General features: G+C 41.9%; 1 protein-coding gene across 1 annotated transcript; it reads left to right on the top strand.

Annotated features, from left to right (window-relative positions):
- The first annotated feature begins 9,578 nt into the window (after positions 1 to 9,578).
- si:ch211-276i12.4 lies at positions 9,579 to 17,990 on the top strand. Its single transcript, XM_047584453.1, has 7 exons — positions 9,579 to 9,966; positions 10,113 to 11,715; positions 13,745 to 13,773; positions 14,300 to 14,428; positions 15,118 to 15,184; positions 15,292 to 15,399; positions 16,150 to 17,990. Exons 1-7 carry the CDS (start codon positions 9,860 to 9,862, stop codon positions 16,783 to 16,785), a joined length of 2,679 nt encoding a protein of 892 aa, XP_047440409.1. The 5' UTR covers positions 9,579 to 9,859; the 3' UTR covers positions 16,786 to 17,990.
- Positions 17,991 to 18,518: the final 528 nt, after the last annotated feature.

Raw genomic sequence — 18,518 nt, 5'->3', positions numbered from 1 at the left:
CGATCGCCTCATCAGATTTCATTCATTTGTAAAGCGGCGCTGGGCGGTTTTGAGGTCAAAGTGCACATTAATGATGGTATGACTTTATTATTCTACATAAAATCTTAACAAACGTCAAAGAGAGACGCTGACATTTACCTCACATGACAGGGACAAATCAGTTGTCATCCAGTTTTTCCTTTTAATCTTTGCTCTCACAACTTTCTCCGTTTTAGTTCACGGGGGAAACGGGGAAAACCTTCGTGTTTTCCCGATCCTGTGGCATATTTAACTTGTTATACAGTTTTATTCTCTGTTATTGCCACTTCTTTATGAGCGAACATTAGTTATATTGACCATGGCGCCCACGAAACACGTGACCAGCTCAGAACCAATCAGCATAGCGGGATGGCTCAGACGTGCCAGTTGGCCAGATTCTCTCTAACATACGACTCTGGCATCTGCCCGGTACGGCACGGAGAAAGGCTCCGTGTCGACCTCTTTGTCAGTGAATCAGTTCCACGATCGGCACAGACATCACGGACAAACTAAGACCTGAAACTCCCTGCATTAAATCATATTTAATTCACATTCCTCCACACGCCAAGTTTAAAAAGCAAGAGCGAAATTATGAATTTCTGGTAAGTAGCAACATAAACGTGATGAGGAGGCCTCTTCTGTCCTTTAGAAACCTGCTATGTTATAGACACCATTTCTTAACAGAGTCAATCAAAAAATTATGCATCCTTGGCAAGAGGTTTACCAACAGATCAAAGATGTGATTTATATGTTAATGGTTTAAGGATATTAACCAAATGTATATTTTAACCAAGTGCTAAAATATACTCAGAACCACTGAAAGGTTCTTATTGATTAATGAGAGACTATCAAGACAGTTTGGGCATGTTTCCCTTTATTAGTACAGTGAAAATTAAATGTGGATTTGCAAACAGTATGATTGACCTTCAGAAAATGTTAAACAAAACCAGTCTGTATACATTTCTTCAGACATCCCACATCTGGTACAGGTTGAAAAAGGGTCTAGTTCAGGCTTCAGGGTCATCTTCATCTTTGTTCTTTTGAGGTATTCCTCCTCCTCCCAGACAGACACTACAGATGTCTGTCCCAAGAGAATGCCTCTGTTAAAGGTTTATGTGCATTTCAATGTGTCGCATTATTTAAATATAAATTTATATGTGCGATGTTCTTCCTTTAAGCTTTTACATCTAAACTTTGTTGCAGCATAGTAACAACTTAAACTGATTCAATGACTTTGACAGCTTTGTTTTTATTTGTACATTTCATGCTGAATTCATGCAATTAGAACACTTGTTACAACTTGAACCACTGTACAAAGTGATTTTCTATGAAAACTCAAGTCACTGGTTTAGAGATGTAACATTTTATTTAGAGTTGACAATATTAGCACTTCAGAGTGAAATCATTCAACATCCTGACAAATATCACACAGTCCAGTCATTTCACAGGTGGAGTCACATTCAATGTCTTGAGTACCTGTATAATACTGTATCCCCATGGTAACTAGAAGTCTGTTTCTGGCATATTTTATGTAGCGATTACTCAAAGGAAAAAGTGCATCATAATTAGAATTATTAGGACTAGAAGTTAAGTGCTACAGGTCTAGTTTTACTCCCCATACAACATACTAAAAAAAAGCAAGACACCGCAGGGGATTGAACCCTGTCCCAACAGAGTCAGGAGTGCCACCACCGGAGTCTTTTGCTTTTTTATCGTAATAGTATGGGCAAAAGCAAAACCTGGAGGAACAAAGTTTGTTCCTCCAGGAAAAGAAAGCCCTTCGACACCTGGCTGCTATTTTATCCTTTCACCATATGGGGATTTCTCTTGATGACGAGGCTGAAACTGGAAGAAAAAGACAACCGTTTCCCAGACCCCGCATTCCCCACAACGACACTGCACAGGCGTATGACTGAATTCACAAAATCGATGGATCCATATTAACGAGGCCACGATACCAGTATCCCTGGTGATACGCAAAGCAGTTTTCCCTTTGCAATTCAGCAGGACTCGGTCAAATGAACAGTGAAGCCTTTCTTGCCAAGTTTATGGCTGGAATGAAAGAAGACAGAAATTTTAAGCGCCCCCCTCCCACCCCCCAAACAGATGCCAAACCCATCTAATGACAAATGTTGATATGGTTTTTGTTTACCACGACTGACCCAGTATTTACCACAGCTATTCTTCAACGCAATAATGATTCAACTCTAGCAGCTGGCTGTACCCAAGTCATCCCGTGACTCCTTGCAGACCTTTGGTCTCCTGGCTCAGTAGCACGTTAAGCTGAACGAGAAATCTGAAAGGGAGAGAGAAGAGTGTTTCCCCCCCCAAAACCCCTGCCCATAATACTACTGCAATGTTCGACAGTGACTTCATGAACATTATGTTTTGTATTACAAATAAAATGTTATGCAGAGCTGATGTGCATGCAACATGTTGAGTTACACATTAAAGCCATGGTAATGTTAAGAAAAAGAAAAATCAAGGGAACCGAAATTACTTAACTTGGCACCCACGAGACTGAAGTGATGCAGTATTAGCAAAACAAGCTTGCAGCTCTTGATCTTAACGTGACTGGATTCTCAGTGTGACATCACAGGTTAGGCCATCCCAGATGACAAATAAATTTTAGAAAATTTGACCTGAGAAACCAAAGGGAAAGAAAAAAAGGCACACAGACACAGAGAGCGGGACTTCTGCGAAGGACGTCGGGGGTTCAGATTTAAGCTCAAGCGCACAGGGGGGGTTGGTACATCATTCAGGGCCACACTCATATTCGCTGATAGCTTCCACAGATGACTTTGCATTCAGAGGCAGGCGAGATCGAAGTGGACAGACGAGTATGATCTGAAACAAAGAGTGATCTCCACAACACACCCACCACACAATACTCAAAGATTCGAGTTCTACTCATCTTATGGTCTTAAGATGCAAAGCAATAGGGCCCCAAGGCCAAAGAGGAATATGCTAGTAAAGCATTGTTACAGATGATTTTAGGTTAACATAAAGCCAGTTCCAAGATGTCATTTTGTCAACTACAACATTGCAGAAGTTTTGATGAAGTTAGCCAACATCTTACTACATGCTCCAGGTTAGAGGACCTCACTTGTGCTCGAACCAGTCTTGTACTGTGATTTCTGTGAAGAGAAGTGTAGGGATACGCCCGACCAAATACCAATCCACAATAAATGAAAGCAACACAGTTGCGCTGCATTTCAGACCAAATTAAAGCTGCACCATGCACAGCTCTCCTCAGCCACTTTCAATTTTTCGATCATTGCACAGTTGTGCAGTTGCGACTTATTAAATATGACCAACCTGCCACTTGCACAGTTGCACAAGGGCAAGCAGCTGAGGGCTAATTATACCCATCTATGTAAAAACACCAAACACAACCTGACTCCTCCTGTTCAAACTGCATGTAGGTTGAGGGCAGCATGATGCCTGTGTTGTCCTAGGCAGACTGCATTCTTCCTGTGGACTGCTCTGTAAGATCAAAGAGGTAGAGAAGAAGACACCCCTATCCCCCTCCCCACAGTATCGTAGAACTGACCATTGTTATCCTTACCCGAATGCTTTACTGCAGATAACGTCAGAATCAATGAAGGTCCATCAAATCTTCCCGTTATCACAAGACTCTTGTTAAGAAAGCACAGCAGTGCTATTTCTACAGTCAAGTATAGCAAGTTGCTTTCATTTCAAGAATAACGAGGACAGTGAAGTCCATTCAAGATAAGTGACCACTAGAGGGCTGAAAATTTTCTGCTTTCCAACATCAATATGTGATGGATTCAACTTATCTGCCTTCAATTTCCACTTTGAAAAGATGTCATTCGAGCCCAGGTCACATCCGTGCTCTACAAAGCTCCAAGCTTTAGTCATACCTGAAAAAGCACAAGAAAAGCTCCCCCACACAAGCCCCCAAAAAGAACAAATGCATACCAAAACTGTATTCAATCACAACAAGCTATGCATTTATTATGCAATAAGAAAAATCCTTTACAGATAGTTCACTCATTGTATTGTTAATACAAGGTACAGTAACTAATTGCAAAGGAATTGCAATGGAGGCATTGGGCCAAACAATGAATGTTAAGGTAAATGAACACATTTAGTGACCTTACGTGATGCTCGATGCGCAAGGAAACTTGTACAAACAATGAGTTAGGAGAGTTCCTGATGGTCTCGGGTATTGGAAAGCGCACAGGACACAGCACACTGAAAAATGCAAAGGAAAAGGCCTCTCTCCCACAATACCCCTCCCCTTATACAATACAGCAACAATACAGAACTACAACACAAACACTAGCATTACAGCAAGTGGAAAAGCAACTGCCTTAGCAGGGTCAACTGTAGACTATGAATACATTGCATAAAATTGTACTAGTTGTTCCAGAAAAAGCATTTTAAATACCGCAGGCCCAAGTACGAGGGATTCCTTCCTGAACTGTAGACGTGGACTTGAATGTAGATATTTGAAGGGCGGGCCATATAACTTAATCTGCAAGAATCAAAAGTGAACAGCCCCCTCCCAATCCCACAAAGCCTGTACAGAATTACAATGACTTCTAGTAAAGAGACAAGTTACCACTCTCCCTGGGGAAAGGGGGATTCGCTACGTCAGCCGACTAGTTTTGAGGTTGCTATCCTGCGTGGCAAAGTGTCCACTTGAATCTTGTTGGGTGCGACTGGGTGTTTCCTATTCAAGCCATTCGCTTTGGACAATGGAGCTGTGAAGTCTAGGAAAAGACTGATTAACGCCCCACACCCCACCCTCCCGTTACCCCAAAATGAATGAAAGCCCATTTACATGTTCCAAACACTGCAAGAGGAATTAAACATCTAAAGAATTCATTGAAGACCAAATACCTTCCTATATCTCGTTTAACCACTGTGGATGCACATGATCCCGATCCATAGCGCTAAGTAAATAAGATGGGCTCAACCCGTACCGAACCTCTAGCACATGGGGGATTCTTTCGATGATCAGCCTTAGGGGGTCAGGCCTGTGAAAAGAAAAACTCCAAACACGTTTTAAATTCCCCTCCCCCTCCCCCAACAATTTTTACTGATAGGACGTAGCAATGGACTTCCTTTTTGTGATTGTAAAAATTACCATTTACTATTATACAGCAAAGGTAATGACGACTAATGTACAGGATAGTTACACCCACATGTACATTTCATGCATTAACTCACTGCTTGGGTTAAGAGTGGTAGAAGTAGCTGATCTGCACCAACGAGGCGAAGCTGAAGTACTGAAGGGTTGCTGTATACACGCGGCACTTGGTCAAACAGGAGAAAATCCACTCTCACACTGCAATCCTGAACATCTCTGCGGGAGACCTATCGAACAACAAAGGACCGCCTCTCCCTCCGGCCGGGGGGAACTACGTGTGATCGCAGGGGGGTAGAGAAGTCCGATAAGATGCTCCTCTCGCCAGCACACTACCAAGGCATTCACCACAGCAGACACCACCACACATGTCAGCGCACAACGGGAGGGGCGACCACGGTACGAAACGCTTTACACGGCTTGCCTGTAAAGAGGAAGAAAGAGCTGTGCGAGAAATTGTGTTCTAGAAAAGTTGCCTCAACCAATTTGATATCTAAATCTCTGAGAATGAGATACCCGATACCCAATATACAAACCAATGCCCCGCTTTAAAACTCGTGACGCTAGAAGACTCTGGGCCCTGTCCCACCCTCTCAGAACTGGCTGGCTTGCTCTGGAACTGCAGCAACTGCTTCAGCGCTGGTCACTCGTGCTTCTATTCTGCCCTCTGCCTCTGGCTCCCTCTGGTGCTCACTCTCCGAAAGCTCTGGCTGCCGCTTCCTGCTCATCCCACCATGCCCTCTGGTCCTGTCCTGTCTGGTTCCACCTCTGGTCCTGTCTGGTTCCACCTCTGGTCCTCTCATGCCCTCTGGTCCTGTCCTGCCTGGCACCACTCTGGTCCTCCCCGTGTCCCACGGCCTCGCTCCACACTGGTCCTGCGATCTTCATCTAAGAACTAAGTCCATTCTTCCTCACAATAACTAAGTCCATTGTGCCCCTTGATAACTCAGTCCATTTTCCCCCCACCAAAAAAAAAAAATCTTCTGTCTTCTCCAAATGAAAAAAAAAGTCGATGAATATCTAAGCCTGAGATTCTTTGAGCTGGAGCCCTTAAGCAATCATTTCTTTCTTTCAATTAAAAAAAAAAAATAAAAAAAAATAAAATGAAGCTTATTATCTAAGTCAACCATAAGCAAAAGGAAATTGATTGTCAGGTTGCTTCTTTGGTTTTTCCAACCTAATACACATGTCTAAGGATTCTATTCAGCTATTACAAGCTTGTGTCCTTCTAAAACCGAGTTTGCGTTTTTATATTTTCTAAACCGCCTCCTTCATTAACTACCGGGTTAACATAGATCAGAGCTGTCCTGAAAAGATTTTAAAACTTGAACCACTCTACTCTGAGTCCCTTTACTGCCTCCTCAATGTAACCATGTCGCATACAAGCCGACATTTTTTTTTTTTTTTTTTAAACGGCTGTCTGCAAGCCTTCAGTTTAAAAAAATTTAGTGACTTGGGAAAATACGAGTCGACTAAATGCGGCCCTGTAGCCATTCCTGGCCTTACGCCTTGTAAAGATCGCGGCCACTCCCTCTGCGTCACTATCTTACGTCAGTACGTGACCGTGATTCAAATCAACAAATAGGAAACGCCTATATATGGCTACGTCACGGCTCCCATCTTAGACCCACAACCGTTGGGCATAACCAACTGACTAGCATAAAATTTATGTTCAGAATACATATTGTTTACCACTAAATGGCAGCGTTAAATCACCTAAAGGTGAACGTTAAAAAAAGAAAAAAAGAAACACGACTTTTGAAAAAGAAACGTCCCGATAACGTTGGCGTAAACATGCCTCTATAATTGGCTCGTTTAGCCTGGCGCTAGCCCAAAAACTGTCGACACTAAAAAAAACAACTTCGCTTTGGTTTCGTATCAAAAATCAGCCACGGATGGCATCAGCCAAACACACAAAAAACTCTTATAAAGTTGAACAAAACAATTCTTGAAGAAACAATTCAAATTAAAAGTAGTATCTTGATAATGAGGCTATGACTTCAAACTAGGCCCAAAATTCTCCTAAGCATATAAAGGTACACTAACGTCTTCTTCTCACAACTATCAAGCAAAAGAGAGCAACGCCTAAATGTCTTCGTCTAGACTAGGACAATGCCTAAATCTGAACATAAAAGAAATAAACTCGCCATAACCTGCGCCGCCCGACCGCACACCGAAAAAGCGTCAGCGAAGAAACTGACTCGAAATGGCGTCGCTAGCGGCTTTTATACGATTTATTCGGTTAGTGCTACGTGAGGTATTCATCCGACAAGAAAGTAGTTCCACACTTATACGAGAGAGGCGCTTACATAGATTGATTGCGAGTTCAGAGTCGAGTTCAAAACAGGAAAATAATGGATTGATATTACTATAAATGAATCGCTCTTAAATAAAGAGCTAATACACAGAGAAGGGAATTCTGCATTGACACAACTAATAAGACCATCGTAATTTGTGTGACCATTTTCAGTAAAATATATTGTAGGGACATAGATTAACAAAAACATTAAGCATTTATATTCAAAAAGATAGATTTTCAACCATTTAATGCTGCGCAACGAATGACGTCACGGGAACAGCAGTGCGGATTAATCTTTAACACGACCCTACAAACCGGATCGAACTGGAATGCGGTTGAACTGTCGGATCTACTTCCCCTTTACTGCAATGATATGCTGTCTGTTACAGAAAAACAATAGAAAACAGCCAAGTCATCTCGTTTCATTTGGACAGTCAGTGTCCTATGACCAGTTTTTCTTTATGATAGGTTGTTTAGTTCGTAGTTACCACAAGAGCTACTGGTTCATATAGTATTTTCTTCATTAAATATATAGTACCCTGTATTTATGGTTCAAAACCATGCTTTCATGTTTTGTGCTTGAATTTGGATGATGATGGCTATTGTGGTAGTTTATACTAAATGGTTGTACGTGATTACTTGTAGAAATATCCTGAAACATCCAGAAAAAGAAAGTGTGTTGCTGTGACAGGGTGGAAAATTACCAGTACTTCCTCCTGTTCACCAGCAGAGGGTACAGTGAAAATGTGTGCCATTTGTCACGTCTCAGCCAGCGATGCAGTCCCAGTGTCCCTCCCTTTGTTTTCATTTGTGTTTTTCAGCCCTGATACAGTATCTTGAACAAGTCTGGGCAGACCCCTTAAGCACCTATGCATATTGTAATAGTTTAGCATTGATCAGCAGCAGTAGGGTGAGTTTCAGCCCCTCACATCCCATGGAATTGATCTCTTTCATTTGCTAAACAGGACATGGCCTGTTCCATGCAGTGAAACCAAACAAAGGTGTATGACCTTACAGGCTCATTGAGACCTTGTAAATACTAATCCTCATCAAGGCCGTTACAAGGAAGTTTCTCCTAATTTCATTGATTATGATTATCTCATAGACGAGGTTACTGAATAATCAACTTTATATGGTAAACAGTGTCATCAGTATCACAATCCTGCTCTGTTACCATTATTCATGCTGCTTGTTGCTGTTTTTATTCATATTTATACCTTATATATCTTATGTTATTTATCTTTTCACTAGTATTTGTTTACTAGTGTCTATATACTGTTTACTAGTGTCTGTAGTATAGTTACTTAGTATCTATATATTATAGTTACTATGGGTAACAATCCGGGAATGAGTGCGTCATTTTGTTCCATCTCATGGTTCTGTATGGTTGCGAATAACAAATAAAAAATCCTTGAATCCTCAAATACTGATAATGATTAAATGAACTTAAAATGACCATTAAATAGACCAACTGTTTATTAATAAATAACGAGAAAAGTATGATCTGTCTGATCCATCCAGTTACATTCCTGCAGCATTGTTGCTTTCAATCAGCCCTGTGGTTTGGCATGATTTATGATGGTTGGTAAATTCATATCATATACTGTCACATTGCCTGTCCCTTGTAAATGTGATGACGTAGGCCTCGGCTGAATGGTTGCAGGAAACCTCTGGAAATCAATGGAACACAGTGGGCCGTTCAATAGCTTCGACTGATTCTTGTAAATCTTTTTTGTTTTTGGAAATTTTGTTAATAAAATCAGCAAAGTGCACTAACAGTGTCACACAAGTTTAAAGTGCCTAGCACTGAAACCGAAGCACAAAGCATCACAAACATGTGGGCGAACCCATTTCTGTAACTTTTATCAGTTGATTAAATGAGCCCAGTTATAGATCCTGTTCCACAGTGCTCGGTTTAATTGCCTCCTGTGTGAGGACAAAGGCCTTGCTCTTTCAGCTGGTTCAATGAGCCCCCAGCTGTTACATCAGGCGTGATGCAAAATCAAACCACCGTCCAGGAATTCATACAGTCCTGCTCACAAACCAGGTTTCCATTATTCTGCAGCGAGACACTGAGGGGGACAAACTTATTCATATGGGTAGATACACAAACAATCCAGCTGGATCGTTTGCTGTAACACTTTGAAAGACATTGTGTCTGAGATTTTTTTTTTTTTTACTAAATTCCTTCTTATATACAATAGCTTTTAATTATTTATCTCTACATGCTATATTTATTTTTGTGTTTGACTTTGTGTTTTTGATGGTTTTCGTAACTGAGGGGAAGACACAAGCTGTAGCCAATAAGATCAGAACAACTGCAAAGTAGAGAAGATAGAAAAAATACCAACACGGATCAGTGCTGCTTGTATACTCAATCCTACCAGGACATCAGGGACAACCTACCACCAGGAAAGAGAAGAGTAATGGAGAAATTCTTCAAACCTGTTCACAGCCCTTCTGCACCAGATGAGATGAAGCCCCGAAGGAACCAGAACCACCATCATCAACACCAAGGCACTCAGTCCCACAGGTAGGATGTCTTATTCTAACCTGACAGACATACAATACATTCACAAATAAAGTTGTTTTGTTTTGTTTTTTTAAAAAGGTCTCAGAATTGAACATATATTTTAAGTTAAATCCCCCTTTAATACAGTGTGTTTGGGTTTGTTGTAGATACACAAAGTTTGATGACAGTGATAGAAATACAGATGAAAGCCAAGGTCACCATCGCCACCATCGCAAAAATCATTATTTCCCTGACAGCACACACCACGATGCCCTCTACCCTCACCAGTTTCACCACAGTGAAGAGGACGAGATACTTTACAACCACCACACTCCTGTGACTCTCTCCAGGGCCTCCTCCTCTTCCCTCTCCTCCTGCTCCTCTTCCTCTTCCTACTCCTCCTGGTACACAGAGCCAAGCACGAATGATCAGTTCTCTCTTTGCCGTGCCGAGCAGCCACCACATTCCCTGTCCTGCTCCAATATCGCAGATGTGCGCAGAGGTTTCAGGGACGACGACGGCAATGAGCCCATTGTCTTTGCCACCGTCAAGCATCACAAAAATGGCAGCGTTTGTAGCGAGTTGAATGCGAGTCCACATCAAAGGAGAAAGAATTTTTCTTCTCTTGATCGTGGTCACAGTCGGAGTGATGAAGCTCTTTTACAGTGTACTGATAGTGACATTGGAGGAGAACATTCCAGGGCATCGCGCATTAACTACGGGCCTTTATATAAGACGGCGAGTTTGAACCGAAGCCTGGCTTTCAGTGAGGAGGATATTCTGTTAGGGGTCCCCAAAGGTCCTAAGAGGGCAGTGTCATCTGTTCAGCTACCTGGTAAAGGGATCCTCAAGAACAAGGAGCATCCCGCTGACATTCGCAAGGCTAAGTCAATGGAGGTGCTGTCCCCAAGAGTCTCCAAAGGACAAAATCAGAGTGGGCAGAAGACCAAAGGGATCATTCAACCTGAGATAGAGCAGGCCAGGGCAAATTTTGTGCAGGGAAAGTTGCAATTCTCAGCCTTTCTGGATGAGATTACGAAACAGGTCATAAGTCCATCAGCTCTCAACGTCTTGGGTGTGAACAACAGTAAGACTACTGAGAAAACAGGTATCCCAGCCCCAACATCTCCCCCAGTCAAACCTCAGCTCCCACCCAAGAAGCACAGAGAAGGCCCGAGGGGTGAGATGGAGCAGCAGCCAAAACAGGCCCGGAAACAGGAGAAAGGAGCACACAGTGGCAATCGAAAACACTCGGACAGCTCCAATCCTGACAAATTGATCTCATACACATCCAGGAGCCACCACGGTAGCCCACCGCCTCGCCACTACACCGACTCTCCCAGCCACAACACCCACCATGGAAGCGGCCGTAAAGACAGAAGGCCCTCGCCCACCGGAGGCTCCGTGTCAGGAGACAGATATGGCAGAGGTGGCCCTCACCTCATGGATGGAGCCTGCACCAGCCCTGAGCCCGTGCAGCCCAAACAACGCCACCACCGCAAACAGCAGCCCGCCACCTTCCACAGTCAACATCCCCATACCCAGCACTCTCCTCAGGAAGTGCACCCGTGCTTCGGTTCAAACCAGGGACCAAACAACTCCCCGATATCCTCAGCCCTGGGCGCAGGACCAGGGCCCGGATCCGAGTCCTCATCCACCAAATCTGACTCATCGAGGGCTAGAGACACAGCCTCCACGACTACCAGTCCTAGCTCAGAGAAGAGTGCTCGACACCAGTCGCAGCATGCGGGGCACCCTAAAAAACACGGGGTGAGTTCAACAGTATTTTTGTTCTTTTTAAAAGGAGAAAATAGTGTGAGACAAGAAAATCATGAGTGGAAAATGATTTCAGACCAAAATAAAATGTCACAAATAGAACATAAACACCTTAATTTGGTTATGTCTGGACAGGTTTATGAAACAGGTCATTAACTTATTGTTATACAGTTATTATTATTATTATTATTAATATTTATCTTATAGTTCACCACCCTTACATGCCCTAGAGAAATCAGTCATAGCAAGTGAAGAATCAGTCATGTGTTACCTGTAAGTAATACGTCATAGTTGACTAATATAATTTGGGATTAAGTTACTTGGTGGGAACAAAGACAACCCCAACACAAGCAGGTCTTCAAAAGGGTATTTGGGGATAAAATTAAATGTAAAAACTATATCAACCAACACCAAGAGCAAACTTTATCAGCGTGACATGTGATTGAAACCTGGCTATAAATGGAGTCGACGTCTAAGCTCTCAAAGTCAAAGTACTGCAGTGAAGGGATATTTTCTTTGTGCAGAAAGAAGGGAATAATAAATGCAGTGTTGCTCGTCTCTTGCAGAGGCAGAGCCGCTGACTCATAGGCTGTGTTTGGCTGTGTGAAACACTACGCATTGCAAGCTGAGTCATTCTTCAGCAATGCAGCAGACGATCACCCTGGGCTTTTAAGGGAAACTCCTCTTGAAACTACCTGACATGTCAGGTTTACTGCCGCATTGTTTGTTTTCTAACCGGGTAGCTCATAGGTAGGTAGGTAGCTCAAGTAGCAACACTGAGACAAATCTGTGATGCTCACGCTAGCAACCAGCACTTTTCAAAATGTGAGCTGCTTGGATAAGAGCTGGTATCACGTTGCTCTTATGTAAGAATCTGCTCAGACTTACACTCTCGTGCGCTAATAAATACACACACAGCATTACATAACACCTCCCCCTTTTCCGTGTGGTGGTGGCACAGGATTTGGTCCCACTCGGTTTGTTTGGTTCAGTGGATTCATACATAATCACACATGGGCAAAGGGGGAAAAAACTGGTGCCTGTGTAGCCAAACAGATCGATTCTAGTAGATTCTGTTTCCGGGCACAGATGAGCCATAACTCAATACTTTATTCATATGTCATGTCCTCAGCAAGGGAGTAGCAACTGGGCACACAATGTCTGTGGAGCCCGGCTCCACTGCCTGGGACTCTGAATAGTAATAGACACAGGTCACGTTTTTCTTACTCTTTATTGACTTAGACTTAGATGGACTTTAATTATCCACAAGGGAAATTGCTTGGTCGTAGAAACTCTAATTGCACATAATAAAAAATCCTTGAGAACCATGGGTAAAAATAGAATAAAATAAAATAATAGCGGCACAGTGGCATGGCACCTCACAACAAGACTGAAGAAGACATGCTAGTTCACTGGTGATTCTAAACTGGCTGTAGGTGTGAGTGTGAATGGTCGTCTGTCTGTTAGCCCTGTGATAGACTGGAGGCCTGTCCAGGGTGTCTACTGAGACTGGGATAGGCTCCAGCCTCTCCTGCGACCCTAGAGGACAAGCGGTTATAGAAGATAAGAAAAAAAAAATCTAGCTCTCTAATCTAATCTAAAAGCTCTGTCAGTTTGTCTGTTTTATCACCTTAAGCAACGTAGGGCCTGCAGTCAGAAACGTTAACATTTATTTTGTTTCAGGTGTTTGAAGGCTTCAGTTCACTCACAAATATCAATATATCTGTTGTATTGTTGGACAGTGATGTGTGTTTCCTTCCTTATGAGCTCATCCAGCCACGTGAAATTCAAATGAAACCATGACCATGACGTCAAAGTTCTGACTCTGCAATTAGGGCGTGTAGGGTGTGTTCACATTTACAGTCGATTAGTAAAGCTTCACCTCTCCTAGCTATAGCTAAAAGTCTACAAAACGAAACATCCCACATACTTGCACTTCGCTGCACAATGAAGCGAATACTTCCTGAATGATCTCATCTTTCTCGTTTTATCTCTTTTCACCACCCTTCTATTCTTGTTGTAGGAGATGCCGTGTGATGCTGACCACCTTCAGTAAGTGCACACACCGTCTGCCCGCGTGACAGGTTTTCCTACATTTCTCTCTGGTTCATTCATCCTGTTCTCTCTGTCAGCCTCATGATGGGTCAGTGGTTATTGATCACTCTAATGAGCCTGCCCTCTCCTTCCACTGATGCATTAACAGGAAGAAGTGTCATTATGGAACTCATTTATATAACCATCTCTGTGCGGTCAATAAAAACGGATACAGGAAAAATAGTTTTTGTATCAGAAATGCTAATGTTTCCCACTATTTTACATATAATGTACAAACACACGTGTTTGAAATTGTTATTTTTTTGGGTTTATATTTTTATAGCTAGAGCTCTACAGACTGACGAATAAAACAATGCCAAACTGCCACACAAGATCTTTTTGCAGCAAAGATCTTTATATGTAATTTCAGAAGCTAAAATACAAATATGTTAACATGTCTGGATCCAAAGCGCACCATTTCAAAATGATCTCCGGTAATGGTTTAATGCGGTGACTCCATGTACCACCATTCCTCTGTGTTCAGGGCACTGCAGGAGGAGAATGCTGATCTTCACCAGAATTTGCTGCAGACGGTGGTTTGCATCGAGAGCCTTGAGGCAGAGCTGCACAGGACCAGGGACGAGCTCATTCTTGTTAAAGAGAAATATAAAAGGTTTGTCATCTTCATCAGAACTAAAGTCAACGTGCACAGTGCGTCAACATTGCATACGCCCTGTGATCTGTGTGCAGAAACAGATTAAATTACACGGGAAATGAAAGCACCCAGTGACGTGGGACACAAAGGAAAACATGCCTCTACAGGAGACGGAGATGCTGGGATGTGTTATAGGCTCCAAAGCCACTGGTAATCAATGACAAAATAATGAAGCCTATGGCTTTACGGTTTTTATAGATTCATTGATTCATCGAACACACAGAATGAAAAGCGTAGGTTACCGATTTCTCTTGCCTTTTGCGTGCATTTTATGTGGTTGTTTTGGTCCTGCAGCTATCGACACTCACAGAGCCCTGTCCCTATACATGCAGGGGTCTTGTTGTGACCCAGATCCTGTCCGGCCTGTATTTGTTGCAACTGCTACTGCCATCAGGCACATACCAAACATTCGTTAACAGACTAGAGCAACTGGAGTGAATAGTCTCTTCACACTGGACTCCAGTTGAGTGTCAGTTGTTGTATATTTATTAGGAAAGCTTGTGGTCGCCACTTGCCCTGACAACCATCTGCCATTAACTCTGCTTAAACATAGCAGTAAAGATCATAGGTTTGAGAATATACCGGTATTTAATATATTTAATATTGCGTCTGCTTTTTCTTCTTCTCTTCTTTTTATTACTATTTAGTCTTTTGCAGACACATACTGACACCAAGCAGGCCAATAATCTGCTCGGGGAGCATCTGCACATAGCGGTGAGAAAACCGGACATGAGGACGATAAATCTAAGTGCGTAGCAGTAAACGGGGCAATCTAACATTCGTCCATTTTATTTCATGTACCCGTCTGTGTGGGTGTGTAGTCAGAGAGCCTGTGCAGTGAAAGAAAGTATCTGCAAAACCGTGTGTCTCAGCTGAGCTCGGAGCTGGAGGACGCCCACAGGACCATAGCAGCCATGGAGAACATCAATGTGAGCACACTGCCATCTACTGGGCATCCATGCACAGTTCACACACACGTCTATGAATAGTAAAAGATTTATTATATTTGCTTGGCAGGTCATTTCAGGATTATTTTTTTCACAAATTTTAATGTGCACAATGTCTGCTCAGTCCACTGCAAACCTGTTTGCTAGAAGAATAGACATAGCATATTATTAAGTGAATGATTTTCACTGAAAGTCTTTCAGAGCATTATATTATCTATCAGTATATTTATCTATCATATTACTAGAAATATGTAGAATAACATATGTAGAACCCTACACTCACTTGTCAGTTCATTAGGTGCACTCAACAAATGCATTCGGATATGACAGTCTTGCACTAAGTCTTTTCTTCATGAAACATATGGTATTCAGCATTTGTTTAAAATAACTGAGAGAGCTGGTCTTTCTATTGTGTGCAGTCGGTGGGCTAAGCTAAATTACAGTAACACTTAAGTGTTTAAAACAGCACCACAAACTAGATTCTGTCCAATGATCATACTGTTGAATAGCCACATTTCTTACACAGTTTCAATATAAACTGAACATTATTATAAATAAGAATTGATTTGTTTTCCCTAATCTACCATATGTTTTGTCAAGTGAGTGTATGTGTTTTACAATGCAATAGAAACTCTATTCCTAGTTATGCAAACATATATAAAAAAAAAGAAGTGACAGTTCTTATTTTTATGAATTCAAAGTTAATATGTGTGTTTGTTGCCTCCACCTCAGGTGCCATGTTTGATAAAGCAGCTTTTGGAGAAGCACTTTGACTCAGCTGAGGCCGTACGGAAATTTCTCACATCCTCTGCTCCAGTCGGCCACCCTGCCACCTGTCCACAGACAGCTGACCGCTCCCACCCTCCTAAAGCAGAGGATTGGTTGACTAAATCGGAGGCAGGTCCGCAGAGGGTGACCGCCTTCACGCCATTTATGCCAACAGCAGGAAATGAGAGCAGTCTCTCTGGCCAGCAGGAGCTGATCCGCAGCCCACTTTTCTCTGTGGCTGACATCAGCACTGCTATCTATAAGAAAATGGCTGCCAGTTATGCTGGCTACCCTCAAAGCCAGCAGCAGCAGCAGCAGCAGCAGCAGCAGCAGCCCTCCATGAGCAGTAACCACGCTGACACGCCGCCAGACCCCCAGCAGCCCCGCGTGGGCGGTGATGGCAGGGGTGGGAAGACAGTGTTAAAGGTATCGGTTCTGGAGCAGAATGACGAGGACGTGAACGCTATGTCAGCCCAGCAGATCCTCGATGATTTCCTGCAGCAGCTGCATACCCATAAGGAGGCGGGTGGAGGGAAGGAGCAGCAGAGTAGGCAGGAGTGGGCGAGTGGAGTGGAGCAAGCAGACAAAGCGGCAGACTGAAAAGACCATCTAAGGACATGTCAGGATGAATGTGTGTTCTCATATTACTGCACTGAAACATGTATTTGTTCACCTGTCAGACCTAAACATTTTTTTTCCAAAAATACCGTGCTGGTAGGTTATGTACTTATTTATAATATTGAAAAATGAAAAATCTAGATAAACAGTACATAATGTCTGACAAAAAAACGAAAAAAACATCAACTGTACCAATAAAATGATCAATGGAGAGAAAGTTGGCAAAAAGAAAAGAAATGATAGTGTTATTATCATAAAGGTTTAGAAATGTCTCTCCATTTGTCTCCATGTATCATTTCCTACTTGTTAGATAATAGAAATAGAAAACAATCCCTGTGACATAAGTTTCTCCATAATTAACAGCGAGCATGTTGATATTATAAAATGTTAGCCGTGACAGGGAACATACACAGTCACTAATAATAGGGGAGGGTCTCAAAACATGACTACTGTGTTTAACAGTGCCCAATGTAGCCAGATAAAAAGTAGCACATCCAACTGTGCACAACGCAAAATAACTTTTAACACGTTAAAAACACAAAATCATAAGTTTAGGTATAGGAAAAGCTCTCAGCTGATATGAAATACCTAACTAACTAACTCAGAAAAAAACTTTTTAAAGCAGCAGCCTTTAAGGACTTTTAATTGAACACTTAAGGTTGAAAAAAATATATGTATATTAAAATTCAGTAAATGACAGCGAAACTGGCCGACCTTTACCTTTCAGTCGACAGAAGCTTGCTTAACCACCACTGTCAAATGTACTGAAAAATATTTTACTTATACTTTATTTAATGACAAGTCAACCAAGAACATTAACCTCTTGGTTTTCTTTGAAGAAATAGCTACCGTTGTCTAGAGATAATGCTATTAAATGTTTCCAACATTATTATTTACTGATTTATGTGAAAGGTAATTTTTCTGCATATGATGTGGTTTTGTAAATACGTAGTGGTTCTCTGTGTGTGTGTATATATATTCATACATATATATCTATATAGATATATATGAAACATAAAATGTGCTGGCCCTGCCTCTGAAATAATACAGTGTTTAATATTGATGTTTTAAGATGTTGCAGTTGATAAAATGTACAGTTAAGTTACGGTGGTGTACTTCTGTTCACGTATTGAGGATCTAGATTAGACAAAGCACAGCTGTAACATAAAGTATTAATGTTGTTTTAATCTTTATTGTCTTTATCTCGCTCTGAATTTTCCCATTAGGAATACTTGTAGTATGTGTCAATAAATTTATTCTGCCAATAAAGATAATATGTCAGATAATGGTTTATAGTATATATACATATATATATAGGGAGTATTTTCTTGATATATAGTAAACAACACAAAGACAGCATCACACAGCCTGTGCTCCTAGACACAGGCTAAACAACTCGTTATATAAAATGAAAATCTCTCTGTCAGTCATACATTTAATAACAGCACTGAAAATGTGATTAATGCTGTTGTGAGAGTGTAGTGTTTATGGAAATGTTGTCATTTTATCCTTGGTGTCTGTGTTGTAACATGAGGCTGGATCAAACTAACCATAGCTCTGATTCAAAGTGTCATAAATACTTATAATAACAGTTTAATCCTATTGATCCGGCCTCCTTCCCTGCTGCGCTCATAATCCCCTGCAGGCGTAGCTCTTGTCTTACTTTCACTTTACATAAACCAGTCTCTGCATTACAACCCTCAAGTCCCTGAGAT

This window comes from Mugil cephalus, chromosome 5 (genome assembly GCF_022458985.1).
Source record: "Mugil cephalus isolate CIBA_MC_2020 chromosome 5, CIBA_Mcephalus_1.1, whole genome shotgun sequence".
In the NCBI taxonomy this organism is placed as follows: Eukaryota; Metazoa; Chordata; class Actinopteri; order Mugiliformes; family Mugilidae; genus Mugil; species Mugil cephalus.
The sequence above is the reverse complement of the archived record's forward strand: the minus strand, read 5'-3'. Positions and strand labels throughout refer to the sequence as shown.

Bases quoted from the DNA above. Each gene is read 5' to 3' on its own strand.
- si:ch211-276i12.4 (XM_047584453.1), top strand. From the start codon at position 9,860: ATGGAGAAATTCTTCAAACCTGTTCACAGCCCTTCTGCACCAGATGAG. The intron at 11,716-13,744 runs GTGAGTTCAACA...TTCTTGTTGTAG, and splicing joins GGCACCCTAAAAAACACGGG to GAGATGCCGTGTGATGCTGA. The intron at 15,185-15,291 runs GTGAGAAAACCG...GTGGGTGTGTAG, and splicing joins GGGAGCATCTGCACATAGCG to TCAGAGAGCCTGTGCAGTGA.